Here is a 22,588-nt window from a genome sequence, read left to right on the forward strand (position 1 = left end):
TACATAATTGAGGTAATTCTGTATGTGTATCCTTTTCTCAATCTTTTCCCCTTATCATTCTCCAGTGTGCATGTTTTTAATAACACTTTTAATAATTACCAAGTATTCACTTGTAAGTAATAGCCTGGACAACTGGCCTCCCAATTTACCTTCTCATCTTTTCCAGTTTACTCATCAATTCAATAAATATTTGAATGTCTTCTGTGTACTCTGTAGTTTCTGAAGTGATGTTTCTTAAATGCAAATATGATAGTGATACTCCCTGCTAAAATTCTAGAGTATCTCAGAAGCAGTTTAGCACAGTGAGAGTGAACCTCCTTGGTTCAAATCTCACCTTTATCATTTTTTTAATTTACAACTCTAGGCCATTCTAAGCCTCAGTCTCCTTATCTATAAAGTTGGGATAATAATAGTACCTACATCATAGAGTTGTTCTGAAGATAGCTTTTAAAAAAAAAAACCTCTTAAAATTGGCACTCTGCATATAATAAGTGCTCGATAAAGATGAGTCATTCACCCAGAACAACTCAGCTTTTATCTGTTTCATTTATATCATTTTCAAGCAAGGTTTTATTTGAACAAAGGATGTCACTGATTTTAAAAAAGAGCCAAAATAAAAACTTGAAAATTTCATGTCTAGAATACCTTCTGTAATATTTTCACCAAACACATGTTCTATCTTTTGTCTGAACACCTTCTGAGAAAGGGAACTCGTTGCCCCAAGAGGAACCTAAACAAAACTTTTAAGAATAAACATGTACTGAAAATTCATATTTCTAGTGGTTCCCAAATTTTGCTCATATTAGAATCACTTGGGTTCTTTACAGAATACTGATGCCTGCTTCTCTCATCCACAGACATTCTGATTTAAGTGGTTTGAGATATGACCTGAGCGTGGGGATTTTTAAGTTTCCCAGGTGATTCTTGTGTGCACCAAAGTTTGGGAACCACTGCCATATTCCCTTATGTATGTAGAGGGACCAGAGTCTTCAAACAGAAGTGTTTGGACTTTGTCATTTTTGCTGTATTGAATTTTATTCCTTGTCTTCTATTTTTTCTTACTAAATTTATTGTTAATGAAAACTGGAGCTTGAGTTTCTGAAAACAATACTGATGGGCTACTTCTTTATAGAAAGAAAAGTTTCATTAGTTAGTGCAAATATCTTAGGACCTTTGAAGAACTTGGTATAAGGTAGAACAGATGAAAGGTAAGAAGACACTCTAGAAGTTTGTCATCAGTAATTACCATGGAATTGAATTCTTTGCTTGTTTCTGAAATTCTTAGGCAAAAATCTCTGCTCTTGTCCTTGGTTTTGTTTCTTGTTTCTCTTTTTTAAATGAATAAATTGATAGCACAAGCATTATCTCTGTCGCTGACTGTTCTTTGACTTGAGCTGTTTTTCCTTCTTGTTGGGTTGAAACCATAAGGTCATCTTGGTCTGTATCTTTATAAATGTCAGGAAAAGATGATCCAGTTCTCATCTGAATATCTTTAGCATTTTCAGATGAAGTGAGAATAAGGACAGTGATTATAAAGTTCACTCTTTTATATTGTTTGTCACTTGAAATTTTAAAAGGTTAAAGAATTAGTAACATTGCCCTTTTCAAAATTTAAGCTCCTTTGAATAGTAATGGTTGAAATGGAACTAGTTATGAAGGCTATTAACTAAAGGAAACCTGTAGTATAACTAGTCTGAGGAAACCATATTTGGAGGACAATACACATTTTATGTTGATATATTTGTTAAGATATTAAGTATATTCCAAAGGTGATACTTCTAATTGTTTGTTGCATATCTAACTTTGAAAGTAAATTTAATCTCAGGCTTTCTTTTGCTATTATATTCTTCTTTCCCTCCCAGTGGCAGCATGGAACCTGCATTTCATAGAGGAGATCTTCTCTTTCTAACAAATCGAGTTGAAGATCCCATACGAGTGGGAGAAATTGTTGTTTTTAGGATAGAAGGAAGAGAGATTCCTATAGTTCACCGAGTCTTGAAGATTCATGAAAAGTATGTGCAAACTATATCTTCTCTATTTTAAAACATTTTTATGTTTTAGTGTTTGCAGCATTTAATTTTGATAGCCTAAAGATTAAGAAAGGGTGGGGAACTCCTAGGTCCTTCTTCCAGTCCATTTTTATGAATGTCTGAAGGTTTGGTGAACATTTGGAAGACTAAATACTTATTTAGTAATTCATTTTTCCCTGAAGGCTTTTCTGGAGGGTTTTCTTGGTTCCCTTCCACTTCCCAACCAGATCAGTAACCCTGTTTGTATATAGCCCCAGAAAAAACATGACACAAAGGTTGATCCCAAATAGAATCTTCTCATATAATGGACAAGGTAGCCCTAGCCTTTCAAAAACAAACCTTTAAGGCAATCTCACAGATATTTTAAATAAGAATAAGTTTGTCAACTTTTTCAAATTCCAAAGAAAATTTCTGAAATCTAAGTTATTCTTGTAAATATGGACTCTTGCGTTTTAGAATTGAAAAGGATATATGTAAAACCTTGAGAATCCCCTGGTGTAGAGGAGGGACATAACAATGAGCAAAAAATGTCACCTCTCTGGGTCTCAGTTTCCCTGTCTGTAGTAGAAAGAGGTTCAGGAAGATGAACTATAAGATCTCTGGGTTCAATATTTTAAGATAACTTCAAATGGAGTATAATCTGTAAAAATTTTGGATCCCTCTGTTGTACACCTGAAAACTAATATAATATTGTAGATCAACTATACCTCAATAAAAAATAATAATAAAGTATGCAGAAAAAAAAAAAGATCTCTGGGCTCTAAGCCTATGCTTGTGCAGCTACATATTCCTCACCCCCTCCATTCCAAGTCTGTAATATTTCTAGTTAAGGAAAACTTTCAGAAGGAAGGAAAGAAAGAAATGAAGGAAAAGGGAGTGTCCTGGAGGACATACAGAGGGAAGTAAAACAGTGGGAGTGATGTAGGTTCTTGAGTATGAGGAAGCCCTAAATAGATACTACCTCATGTTTACCACCCTCTCAAGTAGTTTACATTCTCCACTTCTAGAAGAGGGAATTGACAACTGTTTTTTTGAAAAATCCCTGTAAACATTCTAGCTTAGAAGAGTTCTTTCTTCACTGATAAAATAAAGATCTTGGGCTTCCCTGGTGGTGCAGTGGTTGAGAGTCCGCCTGCCGATGCAGGGGACGTGGGTTCGTGCCCTGGCCCGGGAAGATCCCACGTGCTGTGGAGCGGCTGGGCCCGTGAGCCATGGCCGCTGAGCCTGCATGTCTGGAGCCTGTGCTCCACAATGGGAGAGGCCACAGCAGTGAGAGGCCCACGTACTGCAAAAAATAAATAAATAAATAAATAAAGACCTCACTGCTCTTTTTTTCCCATACTTCAGTATATTGGAAGAGTATAATTTTTATATTGCATTCTATTAGTGACTAGGAAGGAATAACTTAGTTTTCTTTAATTTTACTTTTATTTATTGTGAAGGTTTATTCAGTACAGTTAGTGTTTTCCACATTCTCAAAGTATATTTGTGTTGTTTGTTCTCAGCACTACCTGTTGTGAACAAATCAAAACCAACTTTCCCCTGAATTTATCAGAAAAAAATCACGCCCTGCTTTGGGTAGAGCAGAAGTTGTCCATTTTTATGTGTGATCCTTTGACATTGAGTTATTTATTTATTTATTTTAGAATAGGTTTTTATTTATTTATTTTTATTTATTTTTGGCTGCATTGGGTCTTCGTTGCTGCACACGGGCTTTCTCTAGTTGCAGCGAGCAGGAGCTACTCTTCGTTGCGGTGCACGTGCTTCTCATTGCGGTGGCTTCTCTTGTTGTGGAGCACCAGCTCTAGGCGCACAGGCTTCAGTAGTTGTGGCAGGTGAGCTCAGTAGTTGTGGCTTGCGGGCTCTAGAGCACAGGCTCAGTAGTTGTGGTGAACGGGCTTAGTTGCCCTGTGGCATGTGGGATCTTCCCAGACCAGGGCTCAAACCCGTGTCCCCTGCACTGGCAGGTGGATTCTTAACCACTGTGCCACCAGGGAAGTCCCAAGTTTTTTATTTTAAAACAGTTATCTTGTTTCAGGACAGGTTCACTGACAGATATATCAATTACAGGTTCCTTAAATTTAACAGAATTGTGAACATTTTAAACTGTATGGTGTTTGTAATCTGACGTTATTGGTCATTTACTTTAAACATTTGAGATGCCTTCAATTAGCAGGCCTGTTTAAATAACAGATCCTATTAATCTTCTGAAGTTTCAAATTTCCTTTTTTGGGGTGGGGGAAAGACTAAAATACCTGGTTGTAATAATCATTTGACTTAATAGTATTAACATTGTTCTTAAATATGGGACCAAATGACAACCAAAATGGATTAAGTTTTTTTTGTTTTGTTTTGTTTTTTGCGGTATGCGGGCATCTCACTGTTGTGGCCTCTCCCATTGCGGAGCACAGGCTCCAGACGCACAGGCTCAGCGGCCATGGCTCACGGGCCCAGACGCTCCGCGGCATGTGGGATCTTCCTGGACCGGGACATGAACCCGTGTCCCCTGACTCTCAACCACTGCGCCACCAGGGAAGCCCTGGATTAAGTTTTTGTAGTAAATGTGTCCTGAACGTTTTCAAGCTGGTTTTTGCACTGTTAACACGTTTCTGTCATCTGAACCTTGTTTTAAGAAATGAAATCCTGAGCTTTAAGAATAGAGGTAGAAAAAAAAAAAAAGAATAGAGGTAGGAATTGTTCAGCTAACCTCTCTCTTGTCTCATTCCTCCTTCTCCATCTACTTTTTTTTAATATAAATTTGTTTATTTATTTATTTATTTATTTTTGGCTGTGTTGGATCTTCGTTTCTGTGTGAGGGCTTTCTCTAGTTGCAGCGAGCGGGGGCCACTCTTCATCGCTGTGCGTGGGCCTCTCACTATCGTGGCCTCTCTTGTTGTGGAGCACAAGCTCCAGATGCGCAGGCTTAGTAGTTGTGGCTCATGGGCCTAGTTGCTCTGTGGCATGTGGGATCTTCCCAGACCAGGGCTCAAACCTGTGTCCCCTGCATTGGCAGGCAAATTCTCAACCACTGTGCCACCAGGGAAGCCCTACTCTTTTTTCTAATAAATTTTACTTATTTATTTAATTTTTTTTTTTTGGAACCTGGACAGGGACTTGAACCCTGGGCCCTCAGATTAAAAGTTCCGTCTGCTTCTTATGTAAATTTGTAAATATAGCATAAAACTTTTTTTCATATATTGAATCTCCATCTTATGAACATTCTTATTACATTATTATTCATACACATGATGCTGTGTGAAATTGGAAAATACAAAATTGCCTGTAATCCTAGCATCCAGAGACAAAATGTTAAGTTGGGGGTCATTTTCTTTTTGTCTTATAAACATACATTTTCCTCCCCGTGCAACACTGGGATCTGCTCAATAACTACATTTTTTTTTTAACATCTTTATTGGAGTATAATTGCTTTACAATGTTGTGTTAGTTTTTGCTGTATAACAAAGTGAATCACCTATATGTATACATATATCCCCATATCCCCTCCCTCTTGCACCTCCCTCCCACCCTCCTATCCCATCCCTATAGGTGGTCACAAAGCACTGAGCTGATCTCCCTGTGCTATGCAGCTGCTTCCCCCTAGCTATCTGTTTTACATTTGGTAGTGTATATATGTCAGTGCTACTCTCTCACTTCATCCCAGCTTACCCTTCCCCGTCCCCGTGTCCTCAAGTCCATTCTCTATGTCTGCATCTTTATTCCTGTCCTGCCCCTAGCTGCATCAGAACCATTTTATTTTTTGGTTCCATATATATGTGTTAGCGTACGGTATTTGTTTTTCTTTCTGACTTACTTCATTCTGTATGACAGACTCTAGGTCCATCCACCTCACTACAAATAACTCAATTTCGTTTCTTTTTATGGCTGAGTAATATTCTGTTGTATATATGTGCCACATCTTCTTTATCCATTAATCTGTCGATGGACACTTAGGTTGCTTCCATGTCCTGGCTATTGTAAATAATGCTGCAATGAACATGTGGTCCATGCTTCTTTTTGAATTACAGTTTTCTCAGGGTATATGCCCAGTAGTGGGATTGCTGGGTCATATGGTAGTTCTATTTTTAGTTTTTTAAGGAACCTCCGTACTATTCTCCATAGTGGCTGCATCAATATACATTCCCACCAACAGTGCAAGAGAGTTCCCTTTTCTCCACACCCTCTCCAGCATTTATTGTTTGTAGATTTTTTGATGATGGCCATTCTGACCGGTGTGAGGTGATACCTCATTGTAGTTTTGATTTGCATTTCTCTAATGATTAGTGATGTTGAACATCCTTTCATGTGTTTGTCGGCAGTCTATATCTTCTTTGGAGAAATGTCTATTTAGGTCTTCTGCCCATTTTTGGATTGGGCTATTGAGCTGCATGAGCGTCTTGTATATTTTGGAGATTACTTCTTTGTCATTTGCTTCGTTTGCAAATATTTTCTCCCATTCTGAGGGTTGTCTTTTCGTCTTGTTTATGGTTTCCTTTGCTGTGCAAAAGCTTTTAAGTTTCATTAGGTCCCATTTATTTATTTTTGTTTTTATTCCCTTTACTCTAGGAGGTGAGTCAAAAAAGATCTTGCTGTGATTTATGTCATAGCGTGTTCTGCCTATGTTTTCCTGTAAGAGTTTTATTTATGGGCCTCTCTGCACTTCCTGGACTTGATTGACTGTTTCCTCTCCCATGTTAGGGAAGTTTTCAACTATAATCTCTTCAAATATTTTCTCAGACCCTTTTTTTTCTCTTCTTCTTCTGGGACCCCCTATAATTCGAATGTTGGTGTAACTAATGTTGTCCCAGAGGTGTCTGAGACTGTCCTCAGTTCTTTTCATTCTTTTTTCTTTATTCTGCTCTGTGGTAGTTATTTCCACTATTTTATCTTCCAGGTCACTTGTCTGTTCTTCTGCCTCAGTTATTCTGCTATTGATTCCTTCTAGAGAATTTTTTTATTTCATTTATTGTGTTGTTCATCATTGTTTGTTTGCTCTTTAGTTCTTCTAGATCCTTGTTAAATGTTTCTTATATTTTCTCCATTCTATTTCCAAGATTTTGGATCATCTTTACTATCATTTCTCTGAATTTTTTATCAGGTAGACTGCCTATTTCCTCTTCATTTGTTTGTTCTGGTGGGTTTTTACCTTGCTCCTTCGTCTGCTGCATATTTCTCTGTCTTCTCATTTTGTTTAACTTACTGTGTTTGGGGCCTCCTTTTCGCAGGCTGTAGGTTCATAGTTCCCGTTGTTTTTGGTGTCTGCCCCCAGTGGGTAAGGTTGGTTCAGTGGCTTGTGTAGGCTTCCTGGTGGAGGGGACTGGTGCCTGTGTTTTGGTGGGTGGGGCTGGATCTTGTCTTTCTGGTGGACAGGGCCGCATCCAGTGGTGTGTTTTGGGGTGTCTGTGAACTTAGTATGATTTTAGGCAGCCTCTCTGCTAATGCGTGGGGCTGTGTTCCTGTCCTGCTAGTTGTTTGGCATGGGACATCCAGCACTGGAGTTTGCTGGCCGTTGGGTGGAGCTGGGTCTTAGCGTTGAGATGGAGGTCTCTGGGAGAGCTCTTGCTGATTGATATTACGTGGGGCTGGGAGGTCTCTGGTGGTCCAATGTCCTGAACTTGGTTCTCCCACCTCAGAGGCTCAGGCCTGACACCAGGCCGGAGCACCAGGACCCTGTCAGCTGCACGGCATTGCGTTGACTGGCTCTCCATCACCGTGACCGTGGCAGGCAAGGTTTGTGGGCACGACTTCAGCTACCTGGGAAAAGCTCTGATATGACATCAGAACTTATTTCTGCAACTGTCTGGAAAAATCCATACTTGACTTTTTCCCATCTTCTCCAGCTGTAAAATATCTGCCCTCCAAGCAGCACATAACCTAAACAATGAGATGTTTGCCTCAGTTGTTTCCCAGAAACTTGGAGTCAGCTGTGTCCTCAGTACTATTTTGTAACATGATTATCTCATGAGCATATGGTAGAATATACCTGGTATTACCACATATGCAAAGAATTCCTGAACTAAAAGATGACCTTGCCAAGTACTACTTAATACGATGGTACTAGGTCCATGAATTTGAATCTGTTCTTTGTGCCCAGTGTAGTTCATCTAGTCCTGCCTGTTATCCACGTGAGACTAATTTTGTGTCCTGAACTATCTGACTAGGCAATGGAAAAGTGCACGTTATCAAGGGCTTCTCTCTAGTGCACTACTGAGCTCAGGAAAAATTCCCTTAACAGAAACATTAAGTAATTTCCGATATTTGGGGACAATAGGAAGTTGTGAGAAAGTGGTTGGCATTGGAGTTTTTGTTTTTGTTTGGAGATTGTGTTATCCCTTAATCATTTAAAAATTATTTGTTTCTTTAAACTAAACGTGTTACAAGATATTAAATATAGTTCCCTGTGCTATACTGTAAGTCCTTGTTGTTTATCTATTTTATACGTAGTAGTGTGTATCTGTTAATCCCAAATTCCCAATTTATCCCTACCCCCTGGCATTGTTATTTTAAAAAAAAAAAGACTTAACCACCTCTTGCACTGATTATAGTTAATACTGTATTTTTAATTAAGTAAAAAAAGGAGGGCTATGAGATATGCATGCAGAAAGGTTATATGTACTGTGGCAAACAGCAAAAAACTTCTTTGAATCCTTCTCTCCCCTTGCTTATTTTTTGCTTTCCATTTTCTTCCAAAATGGACGAGTTAGGAAAGCAGAGATAGGGAAGTTTGTTTTTTAATTTAAAAGGTGAGATAGCTGTTAAATGTTTATCAGTTGACTTAATTTTCATGGATAGCTCCTCGTATTAGCCTGTTAGTCAGCAATTCGTAATACTTACATTTTTCCCACATATAAACTCTTACTTTATCTTATTGTATAGCCTACTCTAATATGTATTTAGTAAGTTCAGCCTATAGGTAGTATTATAATTTGATGATATTGAATACTGGCATGTGATCAAGTATTTAGAAGGAGAATTCTCCATTGGGGTGACTTAGTCCTTTGCTTTGCTTTTTCTGTGCAGATAGATATATTATTTTGCACCCATTTGGCTCTTGGGGTCTTACTTTATCTTATCTAAGTTATTTCCTCCCTCCTCACATCACAGTATTGTAATGGTTGAATTTTAAGTGCTTTGAGCTCCTTGGAGATAGATAATACTAAATATTTGGTCCCTATGCTAGCGAGGGAAAAGTCCCATATAAATGTGTTGTCAATCAGGATTCGGTGCTCGTGGGTTGTGAAGTGCTAGAATAGGTCTTCATAGTAGGCTTAATAGGAGCTGGTTGCCACCAGAGAATATTTCTTGCACTATTTTTAAAAATTTTTTTTAATTAATTAATTGATTGATTAATTATTTTTGGCTGTGTTGGGTCTTCATTTCTGTGCGAGGGCTTTCTCTAGTTGGGGCAAGCGGGGGCCACTCTTCATTGTGGTGCACGGGCCTCTCACTTTCGCGGCTTCTCTTGTTGCGGAGCACAGGCTCCAGACGCGCAGGCTTAGTAGTTGTGGCTCTCGGGCCTAGTTGCTCCGCGACATGTGGGATCTTCCCAGACCACGGCTGGAACCCGTGTCCCCTGCATTGGCAGGCAGATTCTCAACTAATGCGCCACCAGGGAAGCCCTCTTGCACTATTAAGTAGATGAAGGAAACCTGTGCTTTTTCAAACAGCTATAGTGGGTCCTGATTACATCCCGGGGGGGGGGGGAAATTGTGTTTGTTTGTTTTGTTGACAAATTAGTCTTCGGGAATAGCTCAGATCTCTCGTAGCATCCCTTTCCTTTCCTGGGGAGTTTCTCATTTCCCAGCTTTTCTTTCCTCATACTTCACTTTTCTGCCTCTTTTCTTGGTGTTATTTCCTGGTTGAATGGACTCTTCTTCCTGCTGCTCCTGACTTTCACTCTGCAGCTAGCCCCCCCTTGGCACCTGTCCTCTTTTACCCTCCAGGATTTTTCAGACATTCTTTCACTTACTGAGTTGTCAGCTACAGATCATTTTTCTCTGTATATATTTGCATTTTTTCTAATTGGAATCTCATTTTTAATGAGACTGTTTGCACTTAACTGTTTTTGTTGTTGCAGCACCTCCCAATTTAGTTTTATCTGCAGATGATTTAGTGTCTAGTGAGCCAGTTTCTGGCTTAGAATCTAAGTGGATATTAGTCAGTAGGAGTTAAAGCTATTTTTCTTCTTTCTAGTGTAGCTGTTAACCCAAACTCACTTGAGTTAATTTTTTTTTTTTTTTTTTGGTGGTACGTGGGCCTCTCACTGTTGTGGCATCTCCCATTGCGGAGCACAGGCTCCGGACGCGCAGGCTCAGCGGCCATGACTCACGGGCCCAGCCGCTCCATGGCATGTGGGATCTTCCCGGGCCAGGGCACGAACCCGTGTCCCCTGCATCAGCAGGCGGACTCTCAACCACTGCGCCACCAGGGAAGCCCTTGAGTTAATTTTTTAAGATAGTCTTTATCAACTGTAAAATGCACTTTGCTTTCAGTTAAATTTTAAGATTACTAGAAGCCTCATGGTTCTTTAGTAGAATTAAATTAATAATTATCTGATCGAGTAGGATGATGTTTCTATAGACCCTGGCTTGTAAAAGTAGTGCATGTTTGTTGGAGAAAAAAAACGAGAAGCTAAAAGCCAGCTAAAAAAAAGCCATAGATAGCTGCTGTTTACACCTTGGTCTCATTTTAGACCTTGTTTAATATTTTGCTTTTTTACTTTTTATTTATATGGAGAATTTCTAACATGCACAGAAGTAGACAAAACAGTATAATGAACTTCCATATACCAGTCACCTAGTTCCAATAATTATTAATCTATAGCCAATTCTGCCTACATTACCACCTCTTCCCCTTCTCCTGCCTGTATTATTTTGAATCAAATCCTAGATATCATGTGGTATATATGTAAATATTTCAATAAATAGCTATAAAACATAACCAGTGAGCTTTTAAAGAGTATAACTGTAATTAACATTCTTACACCTAAAAACATGAACAATCATTCCTTTGTATCATTAAGTTTCCAATCTTTGTACAAATTTCCAATTGTGTCTTAACTTTTTTTAACAATTTGTTTGAATCCAGATTCAAAGAAGGTCCTCAGTTGCAGTTGGTTGATATGGCTTTATAATGTCTTTTATTTAAATCTGTAAATTCCTTCTCTAACTTTCTTTGTCCCTTGCAATTTATTGGTTGAAGAAATTGGGTCATTCTGTAGTTTCCCACAGTCTTCGTTTGGAAGATTATATCCAAATGAAGTAGTTTAATGTGTTCCTTTGCGCTTTGTATTTCCAAAATATTGGTGGTTTGTGTTTATTTTAGTATGAAAATGATATTATACTGTACATGCTATTTTGTAATATTTTTTCACTTAATAAAATTTGTATGATCTTCTGATGTCATTAAATTTTCTTCTGTATCACCAGCCTTAATGCTTGCATAGATTTCAACTCCTGTTAGACTTTGTTTGCTTCCAGTTTTTTCTTATTGTAAACAATATAGCTATGAACATCCTTTTAGCTAAATAAATAATTATTTTGATATTGGGAATGATGATAAAATGCCACAGTTCCACAGGAATTTTCAGTTAACATGAACAAATTTTGTACTTTCAAATGGCATGAAGGTATTTGGTGACTTGGGTTTCCCTTACTCTTTTAAGGCAAAATGGACATATCAAGTTTTTGACCAAAGGAGATAATAATGCGGTTGATGACCGAGGCCTCTATAAACAAGGACAACATTGGCTAGAGAAAAAAGATGTCGTGGGGAGAGCGAGGGGGTAAGTATAGAGGGGAGATTTACTGAAACATTGGCTCTCTCGATCATATTGTCTGATCATACACAGTTGAATATAATGGCTTGGTCCTGGTTCGGCCAAATCACCTTGTGTCCTTTGAAAAAGTATGCTTCTTAAATTGCATCTGAAACTTCAGGTTTACTGCTCCAGAAGGGAGGATATGGGGTGCTATAAAAGAACAGAATATTAGTGATGAGGATGAATTAGAGTGACAATTTAAAAAATTCATTTGTCTGTTTAATTCATTTCAGAAATGTTACTGGGCACCTTCCATGTACTCTGACGTCTAATACTGTGCTAGGCTCTGGGGATCCAGGCGGTATTAATCCTGCTTCTTGAAACTTACATTTCTTAAGTGTTTACTGAGTCAACAACTTAAAGTGTTCATCTAGATTAATTTCATCATGTTGATTTATTCCATATTGTTTTATTTCTAGTTTTGAAATTATTGAGGTCAAATGAAATTTAAAAGTTATATTAAGCCTGTTTATTTCAGATTTTATCAGGAGAACAGATCAGTGAAGGACAGGAATTGTAAGTTACTGGTATGAGGAAGTATGGGATTATTACTACCTTCATGTTATTAATACTATTAACAATAACTCACATTTATTAGGGCTTACTCTGTGCCAGAGACTCATTCTAAGTGCTTTCTTTACAAGTATTACCTCATTTTAACCTCAGAACAACCCTAATATTTCCATTCTACAGATGAGGAAACACAGACATGTTAGGTTGTTTATCTAAGGTCACACTGATGATAGTAAGTGGCTGGCTGACTCCAGAGCCCACCCTTTTTACCATCATAGCAAAATTACTGGTATAACACTTCTGAGATGGGTAGCTGCTTGTTCTCACTCTTTAGATGCTACATGGCACTCTTATCCACTGTCAGAACACCTGCTCCTTCTAACCTAGAACAGACACTGTGGATTCAGTGATTCCACTAGTGAACAGTGGAACTGAGGAACTGTGTTCCCATAAAGAAATAAATTCAAGTTATTAAGTAAAAGCTGTCTCGGTTACAGCAGAAGAGATGTTCAGTTTGGGGCCAGAGAGATCGGATCAGAAAAAGCACCAATGTGTTTTGTCTTCAGCAGACCTGGTTTTTTGTGCACACCTCCAGTTCAAGGGAACTTGATTTCCTATGATGGAGCTAAACATACTTTTATAATTCAAATTAGATTATCAGTGCTTCTGAGAAGTGATAGTCCCCATTTCCCTCAGTTCCCAAGGTGCTGCTAATATCAGCCTCTTAGAGTCTTTTTGCTTTTCCTTTAATTGCAAGTGTACAGATTCTTGTAGAAACATAAGGAAATAACAGTCATCAAAAAGCAGAGTCACTTCTTTCCTTTCAGTTCCTCCATAAATATTTAATTTTTTGGTTTGTGTTCTTTTAGCCGATATGTGTAAAGATGCAGATCTTAATGTATAAGTGTGTATACATAAACATATTTTGTGTACGGGGAGAGAATGGTCACACTGCTTATAACCTCTTTTTTATCCTCCAATGTTATTAGTATCTATAAATCAAAAGATTTATTTCCATATCATCATTTTCAAATCTGTATGCTACTCTACTGTGTGCAAAGACCATATTTTTATTTAGCCAAAATCTCCTATTGTCAGATGCCTTTGATTGTGAGCAGTGTTATGATGAGCATCCCTGTTACATATATCTCAGTGCCTCTGCCCAATCATTTCTTCACAGTAAATTCTTATACTTGGAATGACCTGGTGAAACATAAGCATATTTTAAGGCTTTGGACAACTTTTGTTGTACAGTTTTATTTGTACTCCTCCCAGAGGGTCCCTTTATCTGGATCTTGATTCTTAGGTGTTTAGTGCAGCTCTTTCTGCTCATTCTGGCCCCCTGTTTGGGTAAAAAATGCATCATCCTATGGAAGGGTGGAGGAACCAGGCTTTCTTTTACTCAAGTAACTTGTCTTTTCTAAAGAATTTTTTAAAAGTCCCAAACTATGTACAGTGTTATTTCTAAAATCCCAGCATTGAAAGTTATAGGCCTTTTTCTGGCTATTAATTTAAAAAATGTTATAGTCTGGTACTCTCTTAATTAAATAACTTTGCATGAAGTATAAACATCTGGGACATGAACAGCAGGAGCACAGAATCTTAACTGTTACAAATTCACTTTCAGTTGATTATGTCACCACTTACCTTGACACATAATGAGGCACATCACCTCCTTTTGTGAAAATTGTGTTTATAAAATGCTAAACTATATTTCAGAGTCAGACTGTACCCAAACCTTGGAATTTTTTTTTCAAACAGCTGCACACTAAAAAATTTTACACTGAAGCCTAAAGCCCTAAATAAAAACAAATTTAAACAATTTTTTATTGAAATATAATTCACATATATTAGGATATAAAATTTACCCTTTTAAAGTGTACAGTACAGCGAGTTTTATTATATTCACAAAGTTGTAAAACCATCACCACTGTTTAATTCCGGAACATTTCCTCACCCCAAAAAGAGAACTTGGTAGTGATTTGCAGTCACTCCGCATCCCCTTCTCCCTGCAGCCCCTGGCAACCACTAATCTACTTCCTGTCTCTATGGATTGCCTGTTCTGGACATTTTATATAAACAGAATCTTACAATATGTGGTCTTACAATATGTCTGGCTTCTTTCACCTAGCGTAATGTTTTCAAGGTTCATTCATGTTATAGCATGTAATAAAACACTTTTAGAAAGTGAAACTAATACTGAACCAAGTAAGAATAGGGATGATTCTTTCTAAATTCAGGTAGTTGAAAAACACAAGAGAACCTGTTAGTCAAAGACAAGGAACAGGAAAAGAGGACGAAAGCCTGGCAGAAGATCAGGGAATAGAGAAATATTGACAGCGAAAAGAAGAATAAAAATAAAGGAAGGAGCAGAGTAATTGAGCTCTCTGTTGACTGAAATCAGTTTTATGGAGGAGGCTTTTATTTATTTATTTAATTTTTTTTTGGTGTGCATCTGGTCTTAGTTGTGGCACACAGGACCTTTGTTGCCACGTGCGGGATCTTCAGTTGTGGCATTCGAACTCTTAGTTGCGGCATGCATGTGGCATCCAGTTCCCTGACCAGGGATTGAACCCAGGCCCTCTGCATTGGGAGCATGGAGTCTTAGCCACTGGACCACCAGGGAAATCCTGGAGGAGTCTTTTAAAATGTACTTTTTACTTAGCTTGAAACAGACCGTTCCGGGATAGAAACAATGGTCCTTTTTAAGGCAGCTACTGGGATCCAAACTTCCCAGATGTAGATCCCTTTTGACATCTGACAGATTATTTTCACCCAGAGCATCAGCAGATAGTTCTTCCTTCTGAGGCTCCTTTCCTGGCAGCACCTTTGATCCCAAGAACTCCCAGGGACACGTATTTACCCCTGCTGTACCTTCTAGATGTTAACTTGCCACAGGCTGGTGTTGAGGTTGGCTTTGTGGATGGCATTTGTTTTACTTATTTTAAACCTCTGCTTATTATCAACTCTGCTTTAGCAGAGTTTATCTGAACTCAGTAGGAAAAAAGTGCAACTGATTTGAATTTAAGATGACTGATGATAGCAGCATCATGCACTTGATTAGCGACTCTTGACTGTGTCCATGGAGGAAAACAGTAGTATAGGTAATTAAATCTTTTGTTTGACTTTGGGCTGCCTGTCGTATTCTGGCAACCTTATGTTTTGCTTCTATTACTCCTAAAGATCAAGTTGCTTCTATTTCACACTTATGGTGGGCAAGGAAAAACCACCATGGGGGGGGAAATGTTTCCATGGATAACCCATAAGCAGACTATGTGATCATTGTGGTTCTTTGAGCATAGATATTGTATGGAGGTAACAGTGAAAGTCTCTACCCATGAGCATGGCTGCTGATTGATCATCAGGCCAGAATTAGCAGTCTGATGTTGTTTTATTTATTTAAAACAAAATTTTTTTTTTTAGATTTTTATTTTATTTTCTTATTTTTGGCTGCATTGGGTCTTCATTGCTATGCATGGGCCTTCTCTAGTTGCGGTGAGTGGGGGCTACTCTTAGTTGCGGTGCGCAGTCTTTTCACTGCAGTGGCTTCTCTTGTTGCGGAGCGTGGGCTCCAGGTGTGCGGGCTTCAGTAGTTGTGGCACACAGGCTCAGTAGTTGTGGCTTGTGGGCTCTAGAGCACAGGCTCAGTAGTTGTGGTGAACGGGCTTAGTTGCTCCGTGGCATGTGGGATCTTCCCAGACCAGGGCTCGAACCCGTGTCCCCCTGCATTGGCAGGCGGATTCTTAACCACTGTGCCACCAGGGAAGCCCCTGATGTTGTTTTAATAGAAGTCACAGATGCTTTTATAGCTTTTAATCTGCATTTTACTGTAAGGCATTTGCCTTTATGTTCTTAAATTTAGACAATTTTCCTTCTGAAAGACTGGAAACTGTTGCTTTTATGAAGATGTTATAAGTGAGACAAAAGAAATAGAGTTGTTGCATTAAAAAGAAAAAATATGTGTATTAAAAATATAGAAAACCTTTATCTACCCTCCTAGAGCTTAGCTAGGCCATTCTGTAGTGACTGTTACTTTCCAGCTCTTAGAGGTCCCAGGGGTTGAAAATAAAGCATGGGCCCTAAAAGGGGATATGATTTGTCACCACATGCTTGTTCCATATATCTTGCTTGCTAGAACTGTGCTTCTTGTACTTTAATGTGCAGAAGCGTCATTTGGGCCCGACCTTCCAGAGATGCTCTGACTCAATAAATCTGGGAAGATAGAGCAATCTGCACGTTTTAAAAAAAGTATTTATTTTTGGCTGCGTTAGGTCTTCATTGCTGCATGCAGGCTTTCTCTAGTTGCAGCAAGTGGGGGCTACTCTTCGTTGCAGTGCACGGGCTTCTCTTTGTGGTGGCTTCTCTTGTTGCGGAGCACGGGCTCTAGGAGTGTGGGCTTCAGTAGTTGTGTCTCGCGGGCACTAGAGCGCAGGTTCAGTAGTTGTAGTGCACAGGCTTAGTTGCTCTGCGGCATGTGGGATCTTCCTGGACCAGGGCTCAAACCCGTGTCCCCTGCATTGGCAGGCGGATTCTTAACCACTATGCCACCGGGCAAGTCCGCAATCTGCATTTTTTTTTTTTTTGCGGTACGTGGGCCTCTCACTGTTGTGGCCTCTCCCGTTGCGGAGCACAGGCTCCGGACATGCAGGCTCAGCGGCCATGGCTCACAGGCCTAGCCGCTCCGTGGCATGTGGGATCTTCCCGGACTGGGGCACGAACCCGTGTCCTCTGCATCGGCAGGCGGACTCTCAACCACTGCGCCACCAGGGAAGCCCCGCAATCTGCATTTTTAATGAGCTGTCCAAGTAATTCTCACAATGGAGGTGTAGGTTTTAAGAAACATCAACTTATGCGAATGGGAGTTTGGGGATGGGGAGAGAGAGATGAGTCTGGGTAGTGCTGCCAGAGGGAGAGGGGCAGGATGGGGTGAGGACAGGAGACGGGAAGTAAGAGAGCTCTTAAAAGGAAGTAAAATGCACCAAAGACAAAGCTTCTGTTTTTCAAGATTGCCAAAGCCTCTGATGGTTAGAGGTGTTATATAGGAGGTAATTTCTGTTTGTGTACCTTCGGTGTGTGCTAAGGTTGTGGGTGCCCTGAATAAAAGTATCTGGGATATTTTAAAGTATGCAAAGGTCAACCTCCCTTCTCTGGGACAGGCTCTAGGATGGTATCACCCAGTCCACTCTGGAATCCAACAGTAGAAGAGGAAGAGAAAGAAGAAAGTTGTATATTTCTAACTGCTATTTCCTCCCACAAATCTCTCTACCCTGAATTCTTATGATGTTGAAGAGTCTTTTGTTTTGCGGGGAGAATTGAAGTCCTGGGAGGAAGTGAGATCCCCAAGGGAAAGAGAAAAGAAGGGGCCTGGATATTCCAGCATTCAATCAGGCAGTATTTACTGGATGCCTGCTATGTGCCAAGTGTCAAGTTTGGCCTTGAAGATACAGTGGAGAAGAGATTGGCACTGTTTCTGCCTTCATAGAGCTTAGAGTCTAGTAGGGGAGACAGACACTATCCAGCTAGTTAAGCAACTAATTCTGTAATTAAACTCATGATGAAGACTTCAAAGGAAATATATGAGGTGATATGAGATTATTTAACAAGTGGTTTTACCTAGTTTGAGGGGACAAACTTTAGGGACAAGAGGAAAGCAAGAGCTAGTGAAAAAGCAAAGGTGTAGCAGCCAAGAGGTAGGTAGAGAAAGAGACTGGTATGTTACAGAAACCAAGGAGAAAGATTTCAAGGGCAGGTTTCTGGTCATCAAAGTCAAGTGCTGCAGAGATGAAAAGGAAGGTAGGAGCTGAGACTGGTCTTCTGCGTACAATGATTTAAACTGTTCTAGAAGAAGTTTCAGGATTAAGAGAGCCAAAGCCAGATTACACGTGGTTAAAAAATGAGAGCGTGGTGAAATCTTAAGTACTATAATAGAGCTGTACACTCACTTTCTGGACACTTAACATGAAGTACCTTGTAATGTTCTGGCTGTGTTTGCCTTGTCTCCCCAACTAGATTGACAACTCTCCACAGGTTATAACAACAAACCCAACCCCTAACACTGAATCAGCAGGTGGCATTAGAATCACCAACTAGAGGTCAGAGACCTCAGATCTGGTACTGGTTCCACCATGTACCTTGTGCATGAGCAACTGTTTCCTCATCTATAAAATGGCTATACCCCTAACTTCCCTATCACATGGGCTGTTGAAAGTGTCTAATAGGAAAGTATATACAAATGGATTTTGTGAGCTGAAAATTAGTATTCTATGGAAGATATTGAGAATGTTCAGTAAATGATAACAGCTACTTAGAAAGTTCTGTGATGATCAGTTTTTGTTTGTTTGTTTAGATTCGTTCCTTACATTGGGATTGTGACGATCCTCATGAATGACTATCCTAAATTTAAGGTAAGATCCTGTACTATATGTTTCATTAATTTTGGAAACCGTTAAATGGATTACAGTTAAAAGATGGAAGACCAGTTGGATAGTTTAGTGATTTATCATAGTCACAAAGGCCAGTTTGTTAATTAACTCTGAGGATTTGTGAACTTTTAAAAGCTTCTCTGACTTGTGGTTCTGTGTTTGTTTTCTAGTATGCAGTACTATTTTTGCTGGGTTTATTTGTGCTGGTCCATCGTGAGTAAGAAGTCTGCCTTGCTGTTCCTGGAAGATTCTGTACTTTTTGTTCCTGAATGTTTGGAGTAGATATCAATCTGTGGTTGGTGGAATGGAGAACACATGTTGGCGCTTCTTGGTAGCACTGGTTTGCATTAGTTTATGTTTCCACACTAGAGTACGTGTGGGCGGGTGCATGTGCACCACAGCGTGCACTCGAGGGGACTTTTAATCACAGAATTTCATAAATTGTCATTGTCATACTTTCGCATTTTTGTACATCAGTGAATTTTTTATATTAAAAGGTTGAGCCAAAGCCCCCAGTGTTTGTATTTTGAAGCCAAGCTTCACTTCTAAAGTGCCTACAGAGTTCTGTAAATGAAAATGCAGCTCTGCACGAGTTTGAAACTGTCATTCCTCCTTATAATGGGAATGGCATATACTGAGGTGGTCGTCGTCTTAACTTTTCAAAATTTTAAATAAAAGACTTTGCATATCGAAACCCCTTATCCCTGACTTGTGTTTGTTGGGAAAGCTTTTGATATTTGCTTTCCTGTGCTGGTTCTTAGCGCCCTTGGGGAGATACAGGCTTTGATGTGAACAATTCTTCGGCCAAGAAGGTTGTCCTAATACTGACAACTGGTTTTTGTTTGTTTTGTTTTTGTTTTTGTGAAGCAAAAGTAGCCGTTGATATTCGTAAGAAATCTTAGTCATAAAATTGATTCTTCATTGGGGGGTCTCAGATGTGTATAAACCCAGCTGGTTGCCGAGAGGTTCAGAAAATCTCACTTTGCTGTAGACTCATAACCTTTTCTACACTTGAGACGTTCTCAACTCTTTCTACAAGATGGTAGTGAGTATTAGCATCTGGGGAGGCATGAGGAAGGTGCTGGAGGGCAAGTGTGCTACTTGTTTTCTTTAGACTCTAATTTGCCTGAACCTGTTCTTGTAGGTGACTGACTTTGCTTTTCTCTAATGCAGACTTTAAGAAGGGAAGGTTTAAAGTAGTAAAGGCAAAGCCCACCTGTGTTTTTTTCTTTTAATATTGAGACAGGGAAATAGGGAGCATGGGGTAACTCAGTGTGTTTAAAGCACAAAATACTCTTAATCCACTCTGTTCTCTTTTTGTATTAGTGTGAAATCTCAAAGTAAGCAAAATGTTGGGCTAAATGAATGGTTTCTATTATTTGTTCAACTGAGGTGGAAATCAGCCCATACTTTAATGCTAATGGAATGAGAATAGGGACAGTTAATCTTTTGAAACCCTCCCCTGTAGAGATGGGCCATCCTAAATCCATTATCCAGGCTTTAGCCTTCAAACTTTGGATATGGGCTCTTAATGATATCAACAGAGTGTGAAACTTGGCAAATTATTGCTGACAGGTGCTTCTTGAACCTGTCTTTGAAGCCTGTATCGTGCTTATGTTTTCTCAGGAGCCAAGGAGAGTGCTGAAATGCGCCCCCCCGCCCCGCCCCTCTCCCACCTCCGTGTGTGGCCGAAAATTGCTGCTTCCTCCATTTTTCCCTCCTAGTAACCTGCAGATGACGGGGTTAATTGTTCAGCCTAAATGGTGCCCTGGCTGGTTTTGTACCAGCCTTTCAGAGACTTCTCTGGGAGAGAAGCAGTGTGTGTTCTCTTGGCAAAGGTTGGGATCCCAAAGTTCTTTGTGATCCTAGCTTGCCAGAGGGTAAACATCCTTGTGCTTCTATCTTCCGCTGCCCAGATTTCTCCTGCTGTTACACTTGTTGGGAGAGAAATGTTAATATTTTCCTCACTTGCATATTTTCACACCCAGTTTTGTAAAATTACTGTTTTTCCTCCTTTGCTGGATGCTCTAGTTTGAAGCAACAGCTAAATTCTCTGAAAAGTAACCAGATCATTTAAAAATATTTCAATCATTCTACTAGCCAAAAATAAAAAGATTATTTATGGAGACAGGTACTGTGTTCCCAGTTTTTATATTGTCTAGTGCTAAAACATAAGACTTAAAACTGGGAGATTTTATTAGTAAATATAATGTGTTGTGGGTTTTTTTGGGGGGGGGTTTTGTTTGTTTTTTTTTGCGGTACGCGGGCCTCTCACTGTTGTGGCCTCTCCCGTTGCGGAGCACAGGCTCCGGACACGCAGGCTCAGTGGCCATGGCTCATGGGCCTAGCTGCTCCACGGCATGTGGGATCTTCCCAGACCGGGGCACGAACCCATGTCCCCTGCATCGGCAGGCAGACTCTCAACCACTGCGCCACCAGGGAAGCCCTATAATGTGGTTTTTGTGGGTTTTTTTTTTTTTTCGGCCATGCCAAGCGGCTTGTGGGATCTTAGTTCCCAACCAGGGATTGAACCTGTGCCCCTGCAGTGGAAGTGTGGAGTCTTAACCACTGGCCTGCCAGGGAAGTCCCAGTAAATATAATGTATTTCAGAGCTCTTTGGAAATGTAGGAAATGCCAGAGATGTTTAATTTGGTGTTTTAATGGAATTATATAAACTCTTTGAGATTTCACAGGGCAAGTGGGAAGTTAGGAGGGTTTAACCATTGTGAGTGAAGGGAATGGAAGAGGATGAGAATTGATAAAACTTCAAATGAGAACATAATAATGGGATTCTCTGTTGGCTGTTAGTCATCCACTCTCATTAGTCTCTACAGCTTATCTCCAAGTGCCTGTCCTCAGTTATATTCTCTCTGTTCCCACTGGACACTTCCAGTTGATTGTCCTGTCTTTAAACTTAAGCTCTTAGCAGTTCCTGCAAGCTTCCCCTCCAAATATCCACTTTCCTTTGAAGGAGTATTCACCTAGATTTTTTTCATTTTCTTACCATATTTAGTCACTTAAAAGCCAACATCTACCCCTGTCATTCCATTCTCATTGCCATCCCCCGAATCCAGAAACATACTCAGGGGCTCCTTGTTGCTTGTGTGTCTTTATGTCCCAGTTTTCCTGTAACATGGCAGTCTGTACCTATTTTAGATCATTTCCACCTGTTAGTTCATTTTACTACTCCTTTCACCTTTAAAAAGTGTCTCTTTTTGGACCATAAATTTTGTATTTACCCTACATATTACCTACGTTTGAAGTTCAAACTTTGAATTCAGCTAACATGAAGCAGCCTTTGCTATACCACTGTGTTTTCCCTTATATTATCTTACACTCTCATTTCTGCTTGTCTGAGTCTCACTTTCTTCACAAAGTAATTGTTCTTTCTCTGTCACTCAGCATTTGCAGACTTACGCTATTTGTGTTAAGTCTGTGCATCTGGACCCGTTTCCTCATCAGATTGTAAGTTCCTCCAGTGCAGGAGCCCCGTTTTATAGACACTGTACTCTGCTTTCCCAGTAGCATCTAGCAGCATATACTAAATGTTCAGCATCATCATGCATTGGAACCAGAGGCAGTAACTAAGGGTAGCATTATTGTTGTGCTGTTATTCTGGAGCAGAGCGTATGAATCATTAAAGTGATTTTTATTTGCCTGTTATTTAGTAAGTACCTTATCTTGGTCTTGGCCACATTTAAATCTAAAAACTTTATCTCCCTATGGTTCCATCTAAAACAGCATGTTGCCTTTCTAGAATTTTTGATGTTAACCCTGTTTTCTTCTTTTGTGTGTGTGTCCTTGGT

At 39.6% G+C, this 22,588-nt stretch overlaps 1 protein-coding gene across 5 annotated transcripts in view; it reads left to right on the plus strand.

The window, feature by feature from the left end:
* The window catches only part of SEC11A (SEC11 homolog A, signal peptidase complex subunit), a 55,744-nt gene extending 36,261 nt beyond the window's left edge, over positions 1–19,483 (plus strand). For 4 of the 5 annotated variants that reach the window (XM_089906755.1, XM_022564014.3, XM_089906754.1 and 1 more), the window contains 4 exons: positions 1,863–2,012; positions 11,692–11,811; positions 18,707–18,764; positions 18,953–19,483. In XM_089906755.1, the coding sequence (XP_089762881.1) occupies positions 1,863–2,012; positions 11,692–11,811; positions 18,707–18,764; positions 18,953–19,003 (379 nt within the window). In that variant the 3' untranslated portion in view covers positions 19,004–19,483. The remainder of the gene's footprint in view (positions 1–1,862; positions 2,013–11,691; positions 11,812–18,706; positions 18,765–18,952) is intronic. The other variant, XM_022564015.3, reaches the window with a different exon arrangement.
* The last annotated feature ends 3,105 nt before the right edge of the window (positions 19,484–22,588 follow it).

This window comes from Delphinapterus leucas, chromosome 2 (genome assembly GCF_059928025.1).
Source record: "Delphinapterus leucas isolate spDelLeu-1000000601 "Yukka" chromosome 2, BTC_Dleu_Yukka2, whole genome shotgun sequence".
In the NCBI taxonomy this organism is placed as follows: domain Eukaryota; kingdom Metazoa; phylum Chordata; class Mammalia; order Artiodactyla; family Monodontidae; genus Delphinapterus; species Delphinapterus leucas.